An 18,354-nucleotide genomic window follows, 5' to 3' on the forward strand; every position below is an offset into this window, starting at 1 on the left:
CAATTACCGAAACTTGTTGATTTATTGTGTTTTGTACTTGCTTTTCTATTTCTTCTAGAATTAAACGTGTCTCATAACGTGGCAAAATCAGTAGTGCCTAATTCATAAAATAAAATTACGGGCAAGAGTAGAATAATATATCCATATATTTAAACAATATTTGAGATCCATTTTCAAAATTCATTTTTGATCTCACATTCTCCGATAAAATAATTCTGCACATAAACTCAAAAGTTTTCCTACTTTTTATCACACATTCTTGCAAAAAATAAAAATAAAATAAAGAAATCACTTTTTTCCAAATCTATTATTAGGATCCGTTTGATTGTAAAGATGAAATAGAATTGAATTGAAAACGAATTTCAGGAAATTGAATTGTCTAGAAATTATTTTTCTGTTAATTGTAAATTATTGTGTTTGATTTGTATAATTTTTCACATGAAAATTTCTGAAATAAATGTGTTTTTTAGTATTCGTTTGGTTTTGTTTTACATGAAAATTGTCAATTAAATCAATAGAATTTACTGGTATTGAGGATGAAATTTATTTTCATTGCACAAAAAAAAAATTCAAGAAAATCATCTATTTTTTGGTGTTTATTTGACTTTATTTTACATAAAAATTGTCAATTAAAGGAAAGAAATTCACAATAACTCTTAGAATTTGTTTCCATTTCCAATAAATAAATAAATAAATAAATAAAAGAACAAAAAAAAGGATGGAATTTGAAAAATCACCATACCCCCAGAGGAATTCATTTTCCCTAAAAAGCTGGAATTGGCACTCGTGTGAGGACTATTCATGGAAAACAATTGCCTAGAAAAAATGGTGTATCAAACACCCAAAAAAGTGAGAAATGAAAGGATTTCCATTTCCCATGAAAAATATATTATATCAAACGGTGCCTTAGAGAAAAAAAAAAATGAGGCTTAAACGTTGGCTTAATTGGAAAACAATTAAAGTTTTTACTGACTTTTGAAAAGTTTTAATTCCACTTATTAATGATAAGTGCATTAAATAAAATTATAAAAGTAAAATACGTATTGCAAACTAACAAATAAATTTTCCTCCGTTTTTGCTGTTTGTCCACCAATATTTACTTCACAGTCAAACTGGAATTTAACGGTTTTCTCAATTTACAACTATGATATTGCAACCTAACCAGGAAATAATACCTTAATTTTAGCCAAATTCTAACAATAATGAACCTGCATTTATGCCTACTGAATATAGTTTCAACCCTTTCCTTGTAGGATTAACTATGGGTTTTCATATGATGGAAAAGTATTAGTTTAAATTTAAAATTATTCTATTAATCCCATTTGGAGTGGGATTCTGTATTTACCCCTATTTATACACCTTGTTAACATCCGAAAAAATTGCATGAAACAATTTTATCATATATATCGGCACAACCTACCCTACTTTTGCTGTGTTCTTGTCGAGAGAGAGAGAAAATCAAGAAACTGGAATATTGTTCATGGCTGAGATAAATGAGGAGAATCTGGCCATGGATTCGATTGATTCCGATGAATGTCCGATCAAACAGGTGGATTTAACGGTGCCGAAAACTGATGATCCAACGATGCCCACATTCACATTCAGAGTGTGGGTTCTTGGAATCATTACGTGTTCCTTGCTTTCCTTCGTGAACCAGTTTTTCTGGTACAGAACTGAGCCTTTGACGATCAGTTCGATTTGTGCACAGGTGGCCGTCGTGCCAATCGGCCATCTGATGGCGAAAACTATCACGAGACGTGTTTTCTTGAAGGATACTCGATTTGAATTTTCGATGAATCCAGGGCCTTTCAATATTAAAGAACATGTTTTGATTACTATACTGGCCAATTCCGGGGCTGGAAGCGTTTATGCTACTCATATATTGAGTGCCGTCAAACTTTATTATAAAAAGAGTTTAAGTTTCCTTCCTGCATTGCTTGTGATGATAACCACACAGGTAATAGATTTTCCTTTTTGATTTGGCTGCTTCATACGTTGATTATGACTTCTCTGGGAAAATATAATTTAAAATATGTGCATAGGAACCTAATAAATTTCTGTCTGTCTGTGTTAATTGTGTAGTTTTCTTTTGATTTTTTTGATTTTTTATTTTTTTGTGAATGATTAAAAGCTCATGTTTGGTAGGAATTAAACCAGAATTTTAGTACGTTTTGATAAAAGTTCGTGAAATATGGGACTGAAAGTTGTGCGTCCCATGAAATATTTGACCAAATTAATCCCTTTCAGGAAATTCTAACGATGGATGAATTTATTCTTCTCAAGGTGGGAAAAAAGATAGAACGAAATAGAATGGATTGTTAATCCAAATTTCAATTCAAAACTCGGAACAAAAGCTATGGAACTCGGGTGTGGGTCTTTGGAATGACATTTTTCTTTTTATTTATTTTTTATTGTGAACAATGGAATCATTACAAATAGTATTCCTTGCCTATCCACGTATTTTTTTTTTGTTTTAATCCCCCAACGAAACAGGGGCCAATTGATTTGTTAAGGATGTCGTCCATATTCAACTATCAACAGCTCATGTGAGAGCTGATTATTATTGTACCTTTTTGTGAAACGAACAATTTACAGGTTCTGGGATTTGGCTGGGCTGGAGTTTTTAGGAAACAATTAGTCGAACCGGGAGAGATGTGGTGGCCAAGTAATTTGGTTCAAGTCTCCTTATTCAGGTACGCTTTTATTAGATTGTCTAAATACTGATATCGACTGTACTAAATTGACTGTATAATTTTTTGTTCTTGCAGAGCTCTTCATGAGACGGATAAGAGACCTAAGGGTAGAACGACCCGGACGCAGTTTTTCCTCATAACTTTAGTAGCCAGCTTTAGTTATTACATTTTCCCGGGGTACTTTTTCACAATGTTGACTTCACTTTCCTGGATGTGCTGGATTGCCCCAAAATCTGTCTTGGTGCAGCAATTGGGCTCAGGCTTACAAGGTCTCGGAATTGGGGCCATAGGATTAGATTGGTCGACCATTTCATCCTACCTTGGAAGTCCTCTTGCAAGTCCATGGTTTGCTACTGCTAATGTTGCCGCAGGTTTCTTCCTCGTCATGTACGTTATGACGCCCCTCAGTTACTGGTCTAACGTCTACAATTCCAAGAACTTCCCGATTTTCTCTGAAGATCTTTTCCAGTTAAGTGGTGCAAAATATAACACTTCGGCTGTCATTGGCTCCAACTTCAGCCTCGATAGAGCAGCTTACAATCGAGCTGGTCCATTATATTTGAGTACTTTCTTTGCCATGACGTATGGAATTGGATTTGCCACACTTTCTGCAACTCTTGTACATGTTTTAGTCTTTAATGGAAGGTAATACTCATTGCTCTTTCGACATTTTGCACATCAATTTTCTTGTGTATTTTGTTTATGGGAATTTTCTTGTGCTAATTGTGCAGTGATGTATGGAAGCAAAGCAAAAGTGCATTTAAAAAGAGTAAGAAAATGGATATACATACCAGGCTTATGAAGGCGTATAAGCAGGTTCCTATGTGGTGGTTTCTCGTTATCCTTGTAGTCAATATTGCACTCATCCTTTTCGCTTGTGTGCACTATGAGAGCTCGCTACAGTTGCCATGGTGGGGCGTTTTCCTTGCGTGCGCCATCGCCTTTATGTTCACTCTTCCTATTGGCATAATTACTGCCACCACGAACCAGGTACTAATTGTAAATGTCACATGTTATGATCATGCTAATGGCCGATCTACAGTGGGGACAGTGGAGCCCCACGCTAAATTTGAAATCCAAGAATTTGCAATAGATTTTTCAAGATTTTCAAAAAAAAAAAAAAAAATTCCTTTTCAATTTATCCTCACAATTAAAATTTTGTGAAATTTGTCCCCAGAACTATACTCTCCTGGCTTCACCCCTGATTCATGCTGTTGATTTTTTATTAATTTTCATATCGGAATATACAGACTCCAGGTCTAAACATCATTACAGAATACATAATTGGTTACGCGTACCCTGGGCGTCCGGTGGCGAATATGTGCTTCAAGGTATATGGATATATAAGCATGACTCAAGCTCTCACCTTTGTTCAAGATTTCAAGCTTGGTCACTACATGAAAATCCCACCAAGAGCGATGTTCTGGGCGCAGGTTCGTGTTCTTTTCCATGTTTGATAACTATTTTTAAACAGGACTCGATTCTGGATGCTAAATAAATCTAATTTTCCAGGTGGTTGGGACTCTGATTTCAGTCGTAATATACACAGGAACTGCGTGGTGGTTAATGAAAACCATTCCCCACCTTTGTGACACAGAATTGTTACCACCCAACAGCCCCTGGAAGTGCCCAATGGACCATGTGTTCTATGATGCATCAGTTATTTGGGGACTAGTCGGACCTCAAAGAATCTTCGGCAACCTCGGAGTATACCCTAAAATCAACTGGTTCTTTCTTGGAGGGGCAATTTCACCGTTGCTAGTATGGTTGGCAGCAAAAGCATTCCCGAAACAGAGATGGATTTCCCTCATCAACATGCCTGTTCTGTTAGGCTCTACAGCCATGATGCCTCCAGCTTCTGCTGTCAACTACACAAGTTGGCTTATTACGGCTTTTGTGTTCGGATTTGTTATTTTCCGATACCGGCAGAGGTGGTGGCAACGATATAATTACGGTTGGAGGAAAAACTTTTTTTATTTTTTGTTTTTTTTTTTTTTTTTTTTTTTTTTTTTTTTTTTTTTTTTTTTTTTTTTTTATTTATTTTTATTATTTTTTTTTTTTTTTTTTTTATTTTTATTTTTATTTTTATGTCTTAAGAGTTTTCTATCAACATTATGAAGTATGAACCCTTTTCCTCATTTTAGATTGCTTGTGAATTTAATTAAAAAAAATTATTTTTTATTTTTCCCCTTCATGTGAGTATGATGATTGTTTCATTTGGTACATATGTTTCTGTTTTTCTCGATTTTGCTTCAATTTAGCTTGTTCGACTATCATCCAGCTTTTAACGGCTAAGGAACAATAACTAGTCTTAAATTTGTTGTGAACGATGATTATTTAATTGCTCCCACTTGATCCAAGCATCACAAATCAAATCAGAAAAATACTTGTTTATAATTAGAGGGAAGTCTACGGCAATTTCCAAGCAATGAAGGGATGTTGTTTTTTTGGTTCACAAGTCAAGTTCAGTATGTATTGTATTAATGTCGAAATAGGGATCGTGTCTAGAGAAATAAGAACCCGTTTGAGAATAACAATTCATGAAGCGAAGTCGTTTTTTATCTCCACAAAATCCTGATTTTTATTGTAAAATAATAAGATAATTATTGATGATTATTTAGTATTATCATGATATGTAGATAGTTTTATCTGGTCTAAAAGATGTATTTCATTATAATTGTAACTCTTATTTTGAATCCTATAAATATGGGTCCTGATTCTCAATCAAAGATACATTTGACTTTTGACTCTTATATTTCCTTCTCTTTTGCTCTCTTTTTATAATACGTTATTAACAAGAAAATCTTAATTTTTCAAAATTTAATGAAGGTAATAGTTTTTTTATAAGCTTAATTATCTATACATGTACCATGTGATTTTTTTATTTTTTTTTAATATGCATTATAATTTTCCGCCTCTTGAATTTGATGTCTCTTGATTTTTATTTATTTATTTATTTTTGCTTGTACAATTATACATACCCAGCTTCTACCGTAATGAAACATTATACATCCTTGCCATCACATTTGTACTATCACAAGAAAAAGAACATATATTTTCCCTGTATAATCACATTTGTACACTTATCAATTTTTGTGCATTAATATTGTATCGATTTGTGTGAATTGATATATATAGTGCTTTTTCTAATTGTCATTTGTCTGTCACCATAATGTATTAATTCTATCTTTACGTTTGACAATTAAGGAATTCTCGTGCATATTTGAAATTGTTCCTAATCCATGTTTGATAATGAATTTCTTTAACTTAATCCATGTTTGATAATGAATTTCTTCAACTTAATTAAATAATTTGACGTTTTATTATAATTTCAAATTAATAAGTTATCATTTTTTTGCACCTGAAATAGCACAACATTATAATTAATAATCCAATAGAATATTAATCATAGATCTTTATATTATAAATAGTTTATTATTACTTCTGAAGTAACACAATATTATAATTAATATTTTTAAAGAATATTATTTGTTCCTAAAGAGCATGAACTATACTTTTTTAATATTCCAAAAAATATTATTTGCTCTCAAGGAGCATGAATTATAATTTTCAATATTTTAGAAAAATATAGACATATTACTCATGAAAAATATGAATTACAATTTTTAATATTTCAAATAACGATATTGATTTATTGCTGCAGAAAAAGTAATAGTAAAAGATAAAGTACCCCTCATAAGTACAACTCCGAAAATATTAGTATTTGTCTAGAAAAATACTCATGAAGAGTTAAAGTTTTTAAACAATAATTTATTGGTGCTCCTAAAATAGCACAACATTATTAATATTTTAAAAATATATATATATTATTGCTCATAAAATAGCACTTATTATTTACAGATATTTTAGTTAAATTTTACTTGCTCTCAAAGAGCATAATTAATAAAATTTAGTGTAAATTTCGTTTTTATTCTTGAAAAGTAAATTCTTATACAGTTTATTATTTCAGAAAATAATATATTATTGATCCTGAAGAGCATGACACCAAGATTCCAATATTTTAGAAGAATATTGATATTGCACTTAAAGAAACGATAAAAAAATGTAACATGCTCTTGAAATATCATATATTTTGAAGAATATATCATGTTTAAATTATAAATTTGTGTTTATCCCTGAAGAAATACGTACAACTTATGTCATGTGGGCATTGATCATTATAAGATTATACAATGTTTAATCATATTCTCCAAAATTAAATAATTGAATAATATCTTATATTGAATCGCATGTTCAATTTGACTTTATTGTTTGGCATGATCAGTTGGGTTATCAGTGGATCAACAATTATACGAAATTAAAAATTCAAATGAATATTCAATGAAGAACTAGAAGATTCATCAACTCAATCCTATATGATGTTTGTTCTCTTTCATGAAAAATATTCATTAACCATCATTAGCTAAAATATGGACTGAATTCCCCATTTCTAAAAGTTAATTAGGATGATAAATGGGGCCCATCAACTTCCACATTGATCATCTAAATATTATTTGTATCTAATAAATTTGATACATATGATAGATGATTGATGGTGCTTATAACCTGAAGTTTGCGAAATTACTGCTCAAATTTTAAAATTATGAGCATAATTTTCAAAGTTTACAATCAATACAGTGTCTTGTTAATGTTAATGACTCTAAATCTCAACATTTTAATAAATATTAGTTGGGATGTTGATCAATGATTTAACACTATTATTTGTTAAACTCCCCTAATTAATGGAGAACAAAGCTTTTCCCAATTCTTGTGGGAATACTATTACGCATCATACTAATATCATAGCTCTCCACATTATAATTGGCTTATGATTAGAGCCTAATTTCTTCAACAAATTATATGATAGTGCAATCGATCTAACACTTTGCAATGAGATGAAAAGTAAAGAATGCCGAGAATAAATGCGCAGTTTTAACCTTTATCCCAAGTTGGTGATATTTGATAATGCAATTTGCTGATTGTTAATTTGATTGGATAATTCTCTCAGTATTAGAAGAAAGAATTAAGAAGTTGAAAATAATGTATAAATGCATCAAACATGAAGTTCGAAAGATAATTTATTTAGATGCACTTACTAACCAAAAAGATAACAATATATTACACACTAGTTTGAAATGCTCTAACACTAATTGATGTCCTATGAGGATAATTTGTTAGTATTATATTTGATATATCTATGGAACATCTGAAGCGTGATGATATTCGATTCTAATACAAAAAATCTTCAAACGAAGATGGACCAATTAGCAAAAACGATCCCAATTAAGGAAGCATATACGCTTGTTAAGTATTTAGACATAACAAATTAGAAAACCCCAATGAAATAACAATACCTAACGCACCAATTTAAAATTCTCAAATACTAATTTTTGGTTGATTTTTCTTCTTTTGTACTTTTCTTTTCAAGGTACACAGTCTTTTGAATCAACTAATTAATTATGCTTCTAGCGTAGCTTAGATTTATTTGTTACAGTAAATTGTCTTGTAGGGATATCAATATGATGCATGTACTCTTCATAATATGATGCAGTAAATTATGCACAAAAATATTGTCGACAATGTTTTTTTCCTTTTCAATTCTATTTCTTTTCCCATAATCACATAATTTATTGAAATATCTCAAGTTTCAATATATCAGGTACTTGAACCCCTTTTAAGATTTTATAATTTGTTATGTCTACTACTCATCAAGAGTACATGCTTCCTTAATTGGGACCATCTTTGTCAGGTGCCTACAGAAATGCATTTTAATGTTCATTTGTTGAAGAGGCCAGTCCAAGTACTGCCAAAGACAATAGGACCGGAATTGCATTTGACTTTGATACTGGTGCAAATGTTTCTGTGTAGTTAATGTCATATGTTTGTGTGTAGCCTTTCGTAACAAGACGAGCTTTATATCTATCTATTGTTCCTCAGCTTTAGATTTCACATTAAAGACCCACTTTCAACCTACTGGTTTCTTTCCTCTTGGTAAATCCATCACTTTTCAGGTATCATTTTTTCAAGGCCAACATTTCCACTGGGTACTCTTTGAAATTTTTATACTGTCAAGATTAGACGTAAAAATACAAAATTTTGTAGATAGAGCATAGTATGATATGAATTTTGAGATAGGGTGACAAATACATAAGTAAGTTTGTTTTCTGAGTGCAATAGGTATATCAGATGAATGAGGGTTTGGAGCTACCATCGGTTCCAATTCTCTTGGTGCTCTGGATATGAGATTTTTCTTTGATTTTGGCCTTTTTGAGTAAACTAACATTTTTCCGTCATTTTTTTCTATGTTTCCTACTGAGTTTAAGTTTTCTTTTTATATATGGCATATTAGAACAGGGTGGTATGATGGTGGGCTCAATATTACAACAGGATGGTATGACGGTGGGTTCAATGTTTTTGCTGGGCCCAAAAGGAATGTCAAAGTCTAGGAACCGTAAGAATCGTTCTTCACTCAAATTCTTCCCCTAGAGAGAAGACTTTTGAAAATGAGGTGTTTTTTCGATATATGTAACATCAAGACTAACAAATGTTTTCTTTGTTAAAAGATCATAGCATTTATAACCCTATTGAGTGGATGCATATCCAATAAGATGCACTTAATTGCACGAAGATCAATTTTGCTTCGAAAATGGGAATGAACGTGAATGAAAACAATACACCCAAATACTTTCAAGGATATGTTGGAGTACAAGCGAGATGTGGGAAAAAAAATTGTTGAAGTTTTTGGATAGGTGACAGAAAAGAAAGAGTATGGCTAGGCATTCGATTGATAAGATATGTTGATGTTAAGATGGAATCTTCCCAGAACAATTTTGGCATATTTGTGATAAATATTAAAGATCGGGCAATCTCAAGAATGTGGCTATTTTTACATTCGGCAATCCCATTCTATTGAGGGGTGTTGACACACGAACTTTGGTGGATTCTCCCATGTGTTTGTAGATAATCTTATAGCGTTGAAGTATTCAATACCATCATTAGTGCGCAAAATTTGAATTTTGGTTTGGAATTGTGTTTGAATCATTTGATGAAAGTTAATAAATACCGAATGAAAATCGATTTTTTCTTTCATTAGATAAATGCAACAAACTCTAGTATTATCATCTGTAAATGTGACAAACCATTTGGTGTGAGTTCTATTAAGAATTCGTGAAGGGCCCCATGGATCACTATGAATCATAGTAAATAGTTTTGATGATTTGTTTGTGGATTTTGGAAAAGTAGTTCGTTGGTGTTTAACAAGTTCACATATGTCACATTGAAAGTCAACTAATGTTTTATTCAAAAAAATGGAAAGAAATACATATCTTAAATATTGAATGTTCCAGTGTGTAACATCCCAATTTTCTATAAACTCCGGAACATTACGAAAAACTCATTTTTCTGTATTTTAAGTACAGAACTATAAAAATAAAATTTTTTATTAAACAAATAACTGCAACATTTATAAATCTAAATTTAAAATATGAAAATTTTATTTAAACATAACATAAACTCTTAACTAATTCAAATAACACGTTTGGAACAAAATTAAACTAATTGGTAAATTTAAAAACGACAAATTCATTTATTTTTCTTTTCATTTGATCCACTTGGCAGCCCGTATCACCGCCCTTCCACAATTCCAATTGATCCGAACTAACCTGTAAAAATTTGTAAGAGTAAGTATTCGAAAACACCTAGTAAGATACGTGCAGTTTCCATATACATATATATAACAATAAAAATTACAATTCATACCATCTGATCTTATGGAGTATATCGGTGACCAAGCGACACACCCATCTTAGGTCCTCTTATAATCTCGTAGGATTTCATATCCCTTAAAAAACGAATGTCTACTAGCAATCCATGCATTTTTTTATTGAACATAAACGCATAAGAAAACAAAAACACTTGTACTTAAAGTATCTTACCTCGTTAGAAAAATCTGAAGTACGTTCAAAATCTTTTCTCCGTTTTGAAAAATACGTGATTAAAATATTCGATGTATGCAAACTTTACTTCCAATGCTATTCTCTCTCTCTCTCTCTCTCTCTCTCTCTCTCGTATGTATTGTATTTATTTTTTGGTAGTCAATGATGAAGCTTTTGGCATTATATTTATAGTTGAAAAAGACAATAGAATTTTGGTGAAATTGGGATGAAAGAGACGTGTACCACCAAATTGGATAAAACTAAACTTTTTTGATAAAGCAAATCATGATGTGATTCTTGTACTTGATTGTGATAAAAATATATATAATTAATACTTATCAAATCAAAAGTAGAATCATGGCCAACCACTACAATTACAAATACAAGGTAGAATTCCTACATATCTACACGTGAAACTAGTGTCCCCAACTACACCAAATCCTAAACCAATTTAAAATAACATCTATTCTTAGAACTGTGATATCTTTGGCCTAACTTATCCAAATTAACTTTTTTTTTCTAGAGCCTAAAATTCATGATTTAATATGATCTATCCAACAAGCCCAATATTGATATATTAAATCTTGATATATGAAATCTAATTATTAGACCCAAATAAAATAGGAATTTATATAATGTACAAAATAAATAAAATTTTTATCTATAAAATTTTTGGGTTGCTACAATCTACCCTCCTTAAGAAAATTTCGTCCTCGAAATTTACCAGCTTTTGGGTCTTCCATGGCCTGTCCTTGGGTTAAAGTAAAAACTCTGACATTTCCTTTACTTTTTGGCTCGTTATTCTTCTTCGAAAGGTCCTTTTTGCAGTTTTTGAAAATATGTCCAATTTTATTGTATCTATAGCACACATGCTTCCCATACAGACATTCACCCTGTGCATTTTCTTGCACTTTGGACAAGGTGGAACGACTTGTCCAAAACCTGGTCCGAAGTTAGCCTTCTTCTTCGGTCCTTTTCCTTTTTCTTCGTTGGACCCATTCCATTTCCTCTTTCTTGAAGACTCAGTCCTTTGCTGAGGAGTTTGGTCAATTTCCAACCTATTTGAGATTGCTTGGACAGTCTGCAATACTCGACTATAGGTGGTGAATTGGTGGGATGCTAGTATTCCAACAATCTCCTGACACAATCCCAGTAGGAACCTCCTTGCTTTCTTTGCTTCAATATCCACTAGGTGTGGTGCATACCTTGATAGTTGTTCAAATTTCCTCTCATAATCCTCAAGCTTCATTTTTCCTTGTTTAAGTTGAAGGAATTCTGTCTCCTTTTAATCTTTCAGAGCTTGAGGAAAGTATTTTCCCATCACTTCGTCCTTAAATTATGTCCACGTCAGAGCACGTTGTTGTGCTTCGTTCTAGTGCGAGATGCTGACTCCCACCAGTGGCCTGCAGCGTCAACCAACATGAATTCTACGCATAACACCTTTTGAGCATCAATGCAAGATAGATGTTTGAAGATTCATTCCATTCCTCTTATCCATTCTTCGGCTGCTAGTGGGTATGCCTTGCCATCGAAGGTTGGGGGTTTGTAGCAATGAAACTGTTCCACAATTGAGCTAATGTTATTAGCGTTTGCACCATGGGGACCAGCCTGTGCTTGTTGCCTACCCAAGTCTTGTACCGCCCTTAGCAAATCCCTGATGATCGTAGCTTGGTTTTGTTGTTGTCTCGACATTTTCTTAACAGAAATAAAATTTTAATTTATGAATATTTAATAAAATAACATAATATTATTAATAATATTTGTAATAACGAAGAATTATAAAAATATAAATTTTCAAATCCTTACATATAGTAATGTGCTCTTCAAAATCAACTAAACAATTAAACTTTTCCTAAGTAAATAAATAACACTTAATCCTAATCTCTGTGAGTCCTAAAAAAAAATCTTCTTTTATGACATCTCATCATTCGAAGTAATGCATGATTTTGACTCGGAATTTGCAATCAAATCAACGAAAAGGTCTTCCAACTCTGGTTCGATATCTTCCTTTGGGTCCTCTTTCGGGTCCTCCTCTGGCTCTGGCTCTAGTTAGGGGTTCTGGTTTGGGTTCGGGCGTTGGTGCTTATTGTCTGTGATTCCATAAAATTATGATATCCTCACAGTATCCTTTAAAAATCAATCTTATCCCAATCTTCTTCCAAATATAACTCATAATCCATATCCCTCACGAAGTAAGCCACGTCTCTCTATTGAGGTTGCATAGTACTTATAAGGTGGTATATCGAGAGGATTGTCCCCTCATTATATCCAAATGATCTTGCTCGCTCCCACTTAGAAAGGAAATTTTCAACATGTTCAACAAAAGTTCGCTCACATCTTACTTCATAATTTATGTAGTTCTCAATGGCCATTTCAGCACGCTGGAGGTAAGTTGGGTAATTCCTAGTCATCCTAATCACGTGACAATTATAATTTCAATTATGTTTAATCTTGCATTATCAGTATTTTTTTTAATTTTTTTCAGTGCATACACGATATTCTAGTAAAATAAAAAATGACAAATATATTATGCGAGGTGAACATGCTTATACATTTCATAATATGTAGAAATATGACTCATAACCATGCTAGAAATTAAGAATGAAACGAATTCATTTCATACCCGGGATCAACTGGAGAATAGTCGAATGGTAAGCGCCACATGCCAAGTGTTCTTATAACATTATTTATTTTAAAAAAAATTACATTATCCTTTAAACTCCCTATTTTCTTTCCCTTTATTCCTTTTTTATATATATATAATTTGACTATAATTATTTATGAATTTCTTAGAATAGAAAAGGTCAAGAAGTAAAAGTTCATAACAACGGTATCGTTATTCAAAATCATGTTATAAATGGTTATTTAAACACAGACATATAATACATACATATACATTCTTGAAAATAAAATCATAGTAATAACACATAAATACTAATAGAGCTAGATAACAACCACGTAGTATTTTAAGAAATTAACTTATATTATAAAAATTTATATATACTTAAAGGTAATTGTGGGCTAACATTTGAAAGGTTGGATTCAAAGTATGTATACAATTACACATTAATTAAGGCATGTAATCTCATTTTACATAAAAAAATTTCACAAAATCTCACTTTATTATTATTATTATTATTATTATTATTATTATTATTATTATTATTATTATTATTATTATTATTATTATTATTATTTTAAGTACATGTATACATCTTTTAAAATTTTCTCAAAATAGAAGTTTCAAAATTTTGAATTTTCTTAAATTTAGAATTGTCCAAAATATTGTCTTTCATCTTGTTGTTTTGAATAACGCACAATTAAAAGGCTTCCAGATGAGGAGGGGCGGACCGGTTAAATCCCAAGCCTTTCTTAGACAGTTTAGGTCTTTTTGACAAAGTTTTTCAATTTTGTAATTACGCAATTCAACAAAATTCAAACAATAAATCGAACGTGAAATCTCTTAAAATATCAATTTTTTCAAAGGTCCATTTTTTTTCTTTAAAACATCCCTAAAGGCTAAATTTAAAACACATAAAAATTTATCATATGTAAGATTTAAACCATAGGTATGAAACTATAACAATTTAAATTCTAAACTATTATTACTCGAAATCAATTTAAATAATCATTTATTCTTCAAAATAAAGAGACAAATGCATAAAAATAAATGGGTATATATGTAAATGGTAATCCAAACTACTACAAAATGTGACAAAATCTATAAAAAAATTTGCAATATTCAAAGTATGTCACATCATAATTAAAATTCTAGAACTCTTTGCCATGTCATGTAAAACAAGTTTTTTTTTGGTCTTTACTGTTACGTGAACAGTAACACTGTTAAAAAAAATTCAAAATTTTTTTTTACTGTTCACGTGAACTGTTTAATTTTTTATTTTTATTTTTTGTCAAAACAAGTCTACAGAAAAGTCAAACCGTGCTCTAATACCAAGCTGTAATGCCCCAATTTTCTATAAACTCGGAACGTTACGAAAAACTCATTTTTCTTTATTTTAAGTGCAGAATTATAAAAATAAAATTCTTTATTAAACAAATATCTGCAACATTTATAAATATAAATTTAAAATATGGAAGTTTTATTTAAACATAACATAAACTCTTAACTAATTCAAATAACACGTTTAGAACAAAATTAAACTAATTGATAAATTTAAAGACGACAAACTCGTTTATTTTTCTTTTCGTTTGATCCACTTGGTAGCCCGCATCATCGTCATTCTACAATTCCAATCGACCCGAACTAACTTGTAAAAATTTGTAAGAGTGAATATTCGAAAACACTCAGTAAGATACGTGCAATTTCTATATGTATATATATACCAATAAAAATTACAATTCATACAATCTGATCTTATAGAGTATATCAGTGACCAAACGATACACCCATCTTAGATCCTCTTATAATCCAGTAGGATTTCATCTCTCTTAAAAACCGAATGTCTACTGACAATCCATACATTTTTTTATGGAACATAAACGTATAAGGAAACAAAAACACTTGCACTTAAAGTATCTTACCTCGTTAAAAAAATTTGAAACACGTTCAAAATCTTTTCTCCACTTTGAAAAATATGTGATTAAAATATTTGATATATGCAAACTTTACTTCCAATGCTATTCTCTCTCTCTCTCTCTCTCTCTCTCTCTCTCTATCTCTTTCTTTCTTCTCTCTCTCTCTCTCTCCTTCCCGTATGTATTGTATTTATTTTTGATAGTCAATAATGAGGTTTTTGGCATTGTATTTATAGTTGAAAAAAGACAATAGAATTTTGGTGAAATTGGGATGAAAGAGACGTGTACCACCAAATTGGATAAAGCTAAACTTTTTTGATAAAGCAAATCATAATGTGATTCATGTTCTTGATTATGATAAATATATATATATATATATATATATAATTAATACTTATCAAATCAAAAGTAGAATCATGACCAACCACTACAATTACAAATACAATGTTGAATTCCTATATACATGTGAAACTAGTGGCTCCAACTACACCAAATCCTAAACCAATTTAAAATAACATCTATTCTTAGAACTGCGATATCTTTGGCCGAACTTATCCAAATTAACTTCTTTTTCTCGAGCCTAAAATTCATGATTTAATATGATCTATCCAACAAACCCAATATTGATATATTAAATCTTGATCTGCGAAAATCTAATTATTAGACCCAAATAAAATAGGGATTTATATAATATACAAAATAAATAAATTTTTATCTATAAAATTTTTGGGTTGCTACACGGTGACTCATTCTACAGTGCCATAATAGAATATCAGTATCGCTAGAGACAAACATAAAATCATAAATAGCAGTTTGACATTGTTTACTCACATCAACATCTTCAAAGTAATAAATCCCTCACATTCTTTAGCGTTGTCAATCGTCTTCCCTGATTATAGGTCCTAAAAGACACAATAGGATTGAGAATATTTAGCACAACGATTGGATTCTTTAGTTAATTGACTGGCATACAATAGATTACATGACTAGCTTCTCAGAGATACGAATACTCCTTTTTTCGCACAATAGGAGAGTGATCCATCTGTGATCTTAACTTTGATATTGCCAGCACATGGTGACTATGAAGAGAAAAGATGATAAGAATCCGTCATGTGATTGGCAGCACTTGAGTTAATGATCCAAGGAGTTTTATATTTTGAGGAAATATTTAAGGCTTTTAGAAAACTACCTATGTGGGCTAATGAACTCGAAGGAGTGTGAAAGATCGAATCGATGTTTGAAGGTTGGAGAAGATTTGACAGAGTTGTTCCAATTGTTCATCGTTGAATGCTCCACCTTCTGTTTCTTTGGAGGTTCCATTCTGATCGATCGAGACTTGATGCATGATTTTTTAATATTTTGTCTAAGTTTCCAATCTTTATGTTTCCCATATATGTCCCAACAAGTGTCTTCTTTGTGCCTAGGTTTTCGACAGTGTTTGCACCACAGTTGCCCTTTTTGCTTTTAGCCCGATCCATTTGTATCTTCTTTTGATAAAGTTGCCATTCTAGGCCCAAAATTTGAAAGCCTACTATTTTCCAAAATTAGTAAGTCCAATAGTAGGCCCAAAATTAGAAATATTATGCCCATTTTTCCACAACCCGGTTCTAGCCATAAAGGAGAATTTAGCCCAAATTGTGGTGGCCCAATTTCATTCCCAGTTGACCTAAAGCCTGAAGATGGAAGAGCCGACATCTCCACTTCATCGATTGCATCGATAACATCGTCAAGTTCGTGATTGAGGCCAGTGATGAACTCATACACGCGTTCGTTTTCAAGCTTCTTTTTATTTTTTTACTTAACACTGTCTCCGAGGCATTTCCAATCTTCCTCGCTACTGAGGTCCAGTTCATGCCAGAGAGAGGTCATCTCTAACTAATATTCAGTAAAGTTTATTCCTCCTTGTTTAGTATGCCATAACCAAGTCTTTAGTTCAAAAATTTGAGATGAATTTTCTGAGTGTGAATATATCTCTTTGACAACGTCCTACACGTTCTTCGCGATCGGCAGGAAGAGATACGTTTTCCTAATTGACGGCACCATGGAATTTATCGACCATGCTATAACCATGGAGTTTTTCGAATTTCTATTTTTGCAAGAGAACTACATTAGTTGGCTTTTTGGTTACACCTGTTGGGTAACTTAGCTTTCATTTGCCATCAATTACCAATTTTATTGATTGAACACATTCTCTGAAGTTTCTTCCATTCAATTTCTCCAACGTAAGTTGAAAGGGAGCATTATCTACTTCGATCGAGGGCATCATAGAATTCATTTTTGCCTCGCTATGTGAGGATTTAGAGGTCATGGAGCCTAAACCGTTGATAAGGACTTCCGTCATTGATTTCAACATGTCTCTGATACCCTGAAAGCATAAATTATTTTCTGTATTTCTTATTCTTCAAAAAATAACTATACATCCACTTTATAATACAACCGTGTGAAGAAAAAGGGAAAGAATCCCCTAAATTAGGAGAGAGTAAATCACCTAATTATAGTCTACTAACTATGGTAATGTTTAAATACGATAAATAAATTAAAATCTTTTAGGATTTTTACATAAATCATTCAATAGAACCATCTTGAGTATACGAGAGAAGCCTATTCTTATGATGTTATATGAAAAATAGAACATTTGCAAGGTTTGAATATGCAGAGTATTCGAGGATCAAAGATTCTAACTAAGTGCTACATGCAATTCATCTTGGTGTGAGGACATCTTCATGTTCTTAGAAGTTGACTAGGATTCCTTGCAGCCATGGCATTGCTTCAATACTCTCTCGTAGCATCTATTTTATCAAGAACTATGTTGATGATGTTTACAAGAAGGATGCATATACTCGAACTTACACACTTTCCATTTTCCCAATCACAGGTTCAAATTCGTGGCCAAATCTAGGACTAAATCCATTGACTCCTCAAGAGTACACTAAGAGGGCAAGAAGACCAAAAAAGAATAGGATGAATGAGGTGAAAGAACGGTCAACACCAAGTAGCACAACGACATCCACTAGAATGTCCTTGAGAAAAGGCATGGCGATGAAATATAGATTATGTGGTGGGGGTAGGGAACAACAAATGAAAATGTATTGAAAGGCAACCATAGCTGCAAAACAAATCAAATTTTAGTTTTGAGTCTTTTTTTTTTTTTTAAATGAAGTTTTGGACAAAAAATTTGTAGCCAATTTTTT

At 31.8% G+C, this 18,354-nt stretch overlaps 1 protein-coding gene across 1 annotated transcript; it reads left to right on the top strand.

The window, feature by feature from the left end:
• The first annotated feature begins 1,363 nt into the window (after nt 1–1,363).
• On the top strand, nt 1,364–8,561 carry LOC111406793 (oligopeptide transporter 6-like). The gene is made up of 7 exons (XM_023036167.1): nt 1,364–1,957; nt 2,596–2,693; nt 2,769–3,338; nt 3,425–3,683; nt 3,944–4,126; nt 4,206–4,647; nt 8,482–8,561. The coding sequence occupies exons 1-7, from the start codon at nt 1,481–1,483 to the stop codon at nt 8,559–8,561; spliced, it is 2,109 nt and encodes a 702-aa protein (XP_022891935.1). The 5' UTR covers nt 1,364–1,480.
• Nucleotides 8,562–18,354: the final 9,793 nt, after the last annotated feature.

This window comes from Olea europaea, chromosome 12 (assembly GCF_002742605.1).
Source record: "Olea europaea var. sylvestris chromosome 12, O_europaea_v1, whole genome shotgun sequence".
Taxonomy (NCBI): Eukaryota; Viridiplantae; Streptophyta; class Magnoliopsida; order Lamiales; family Oleaceae; genus Olea; species Olea europaea.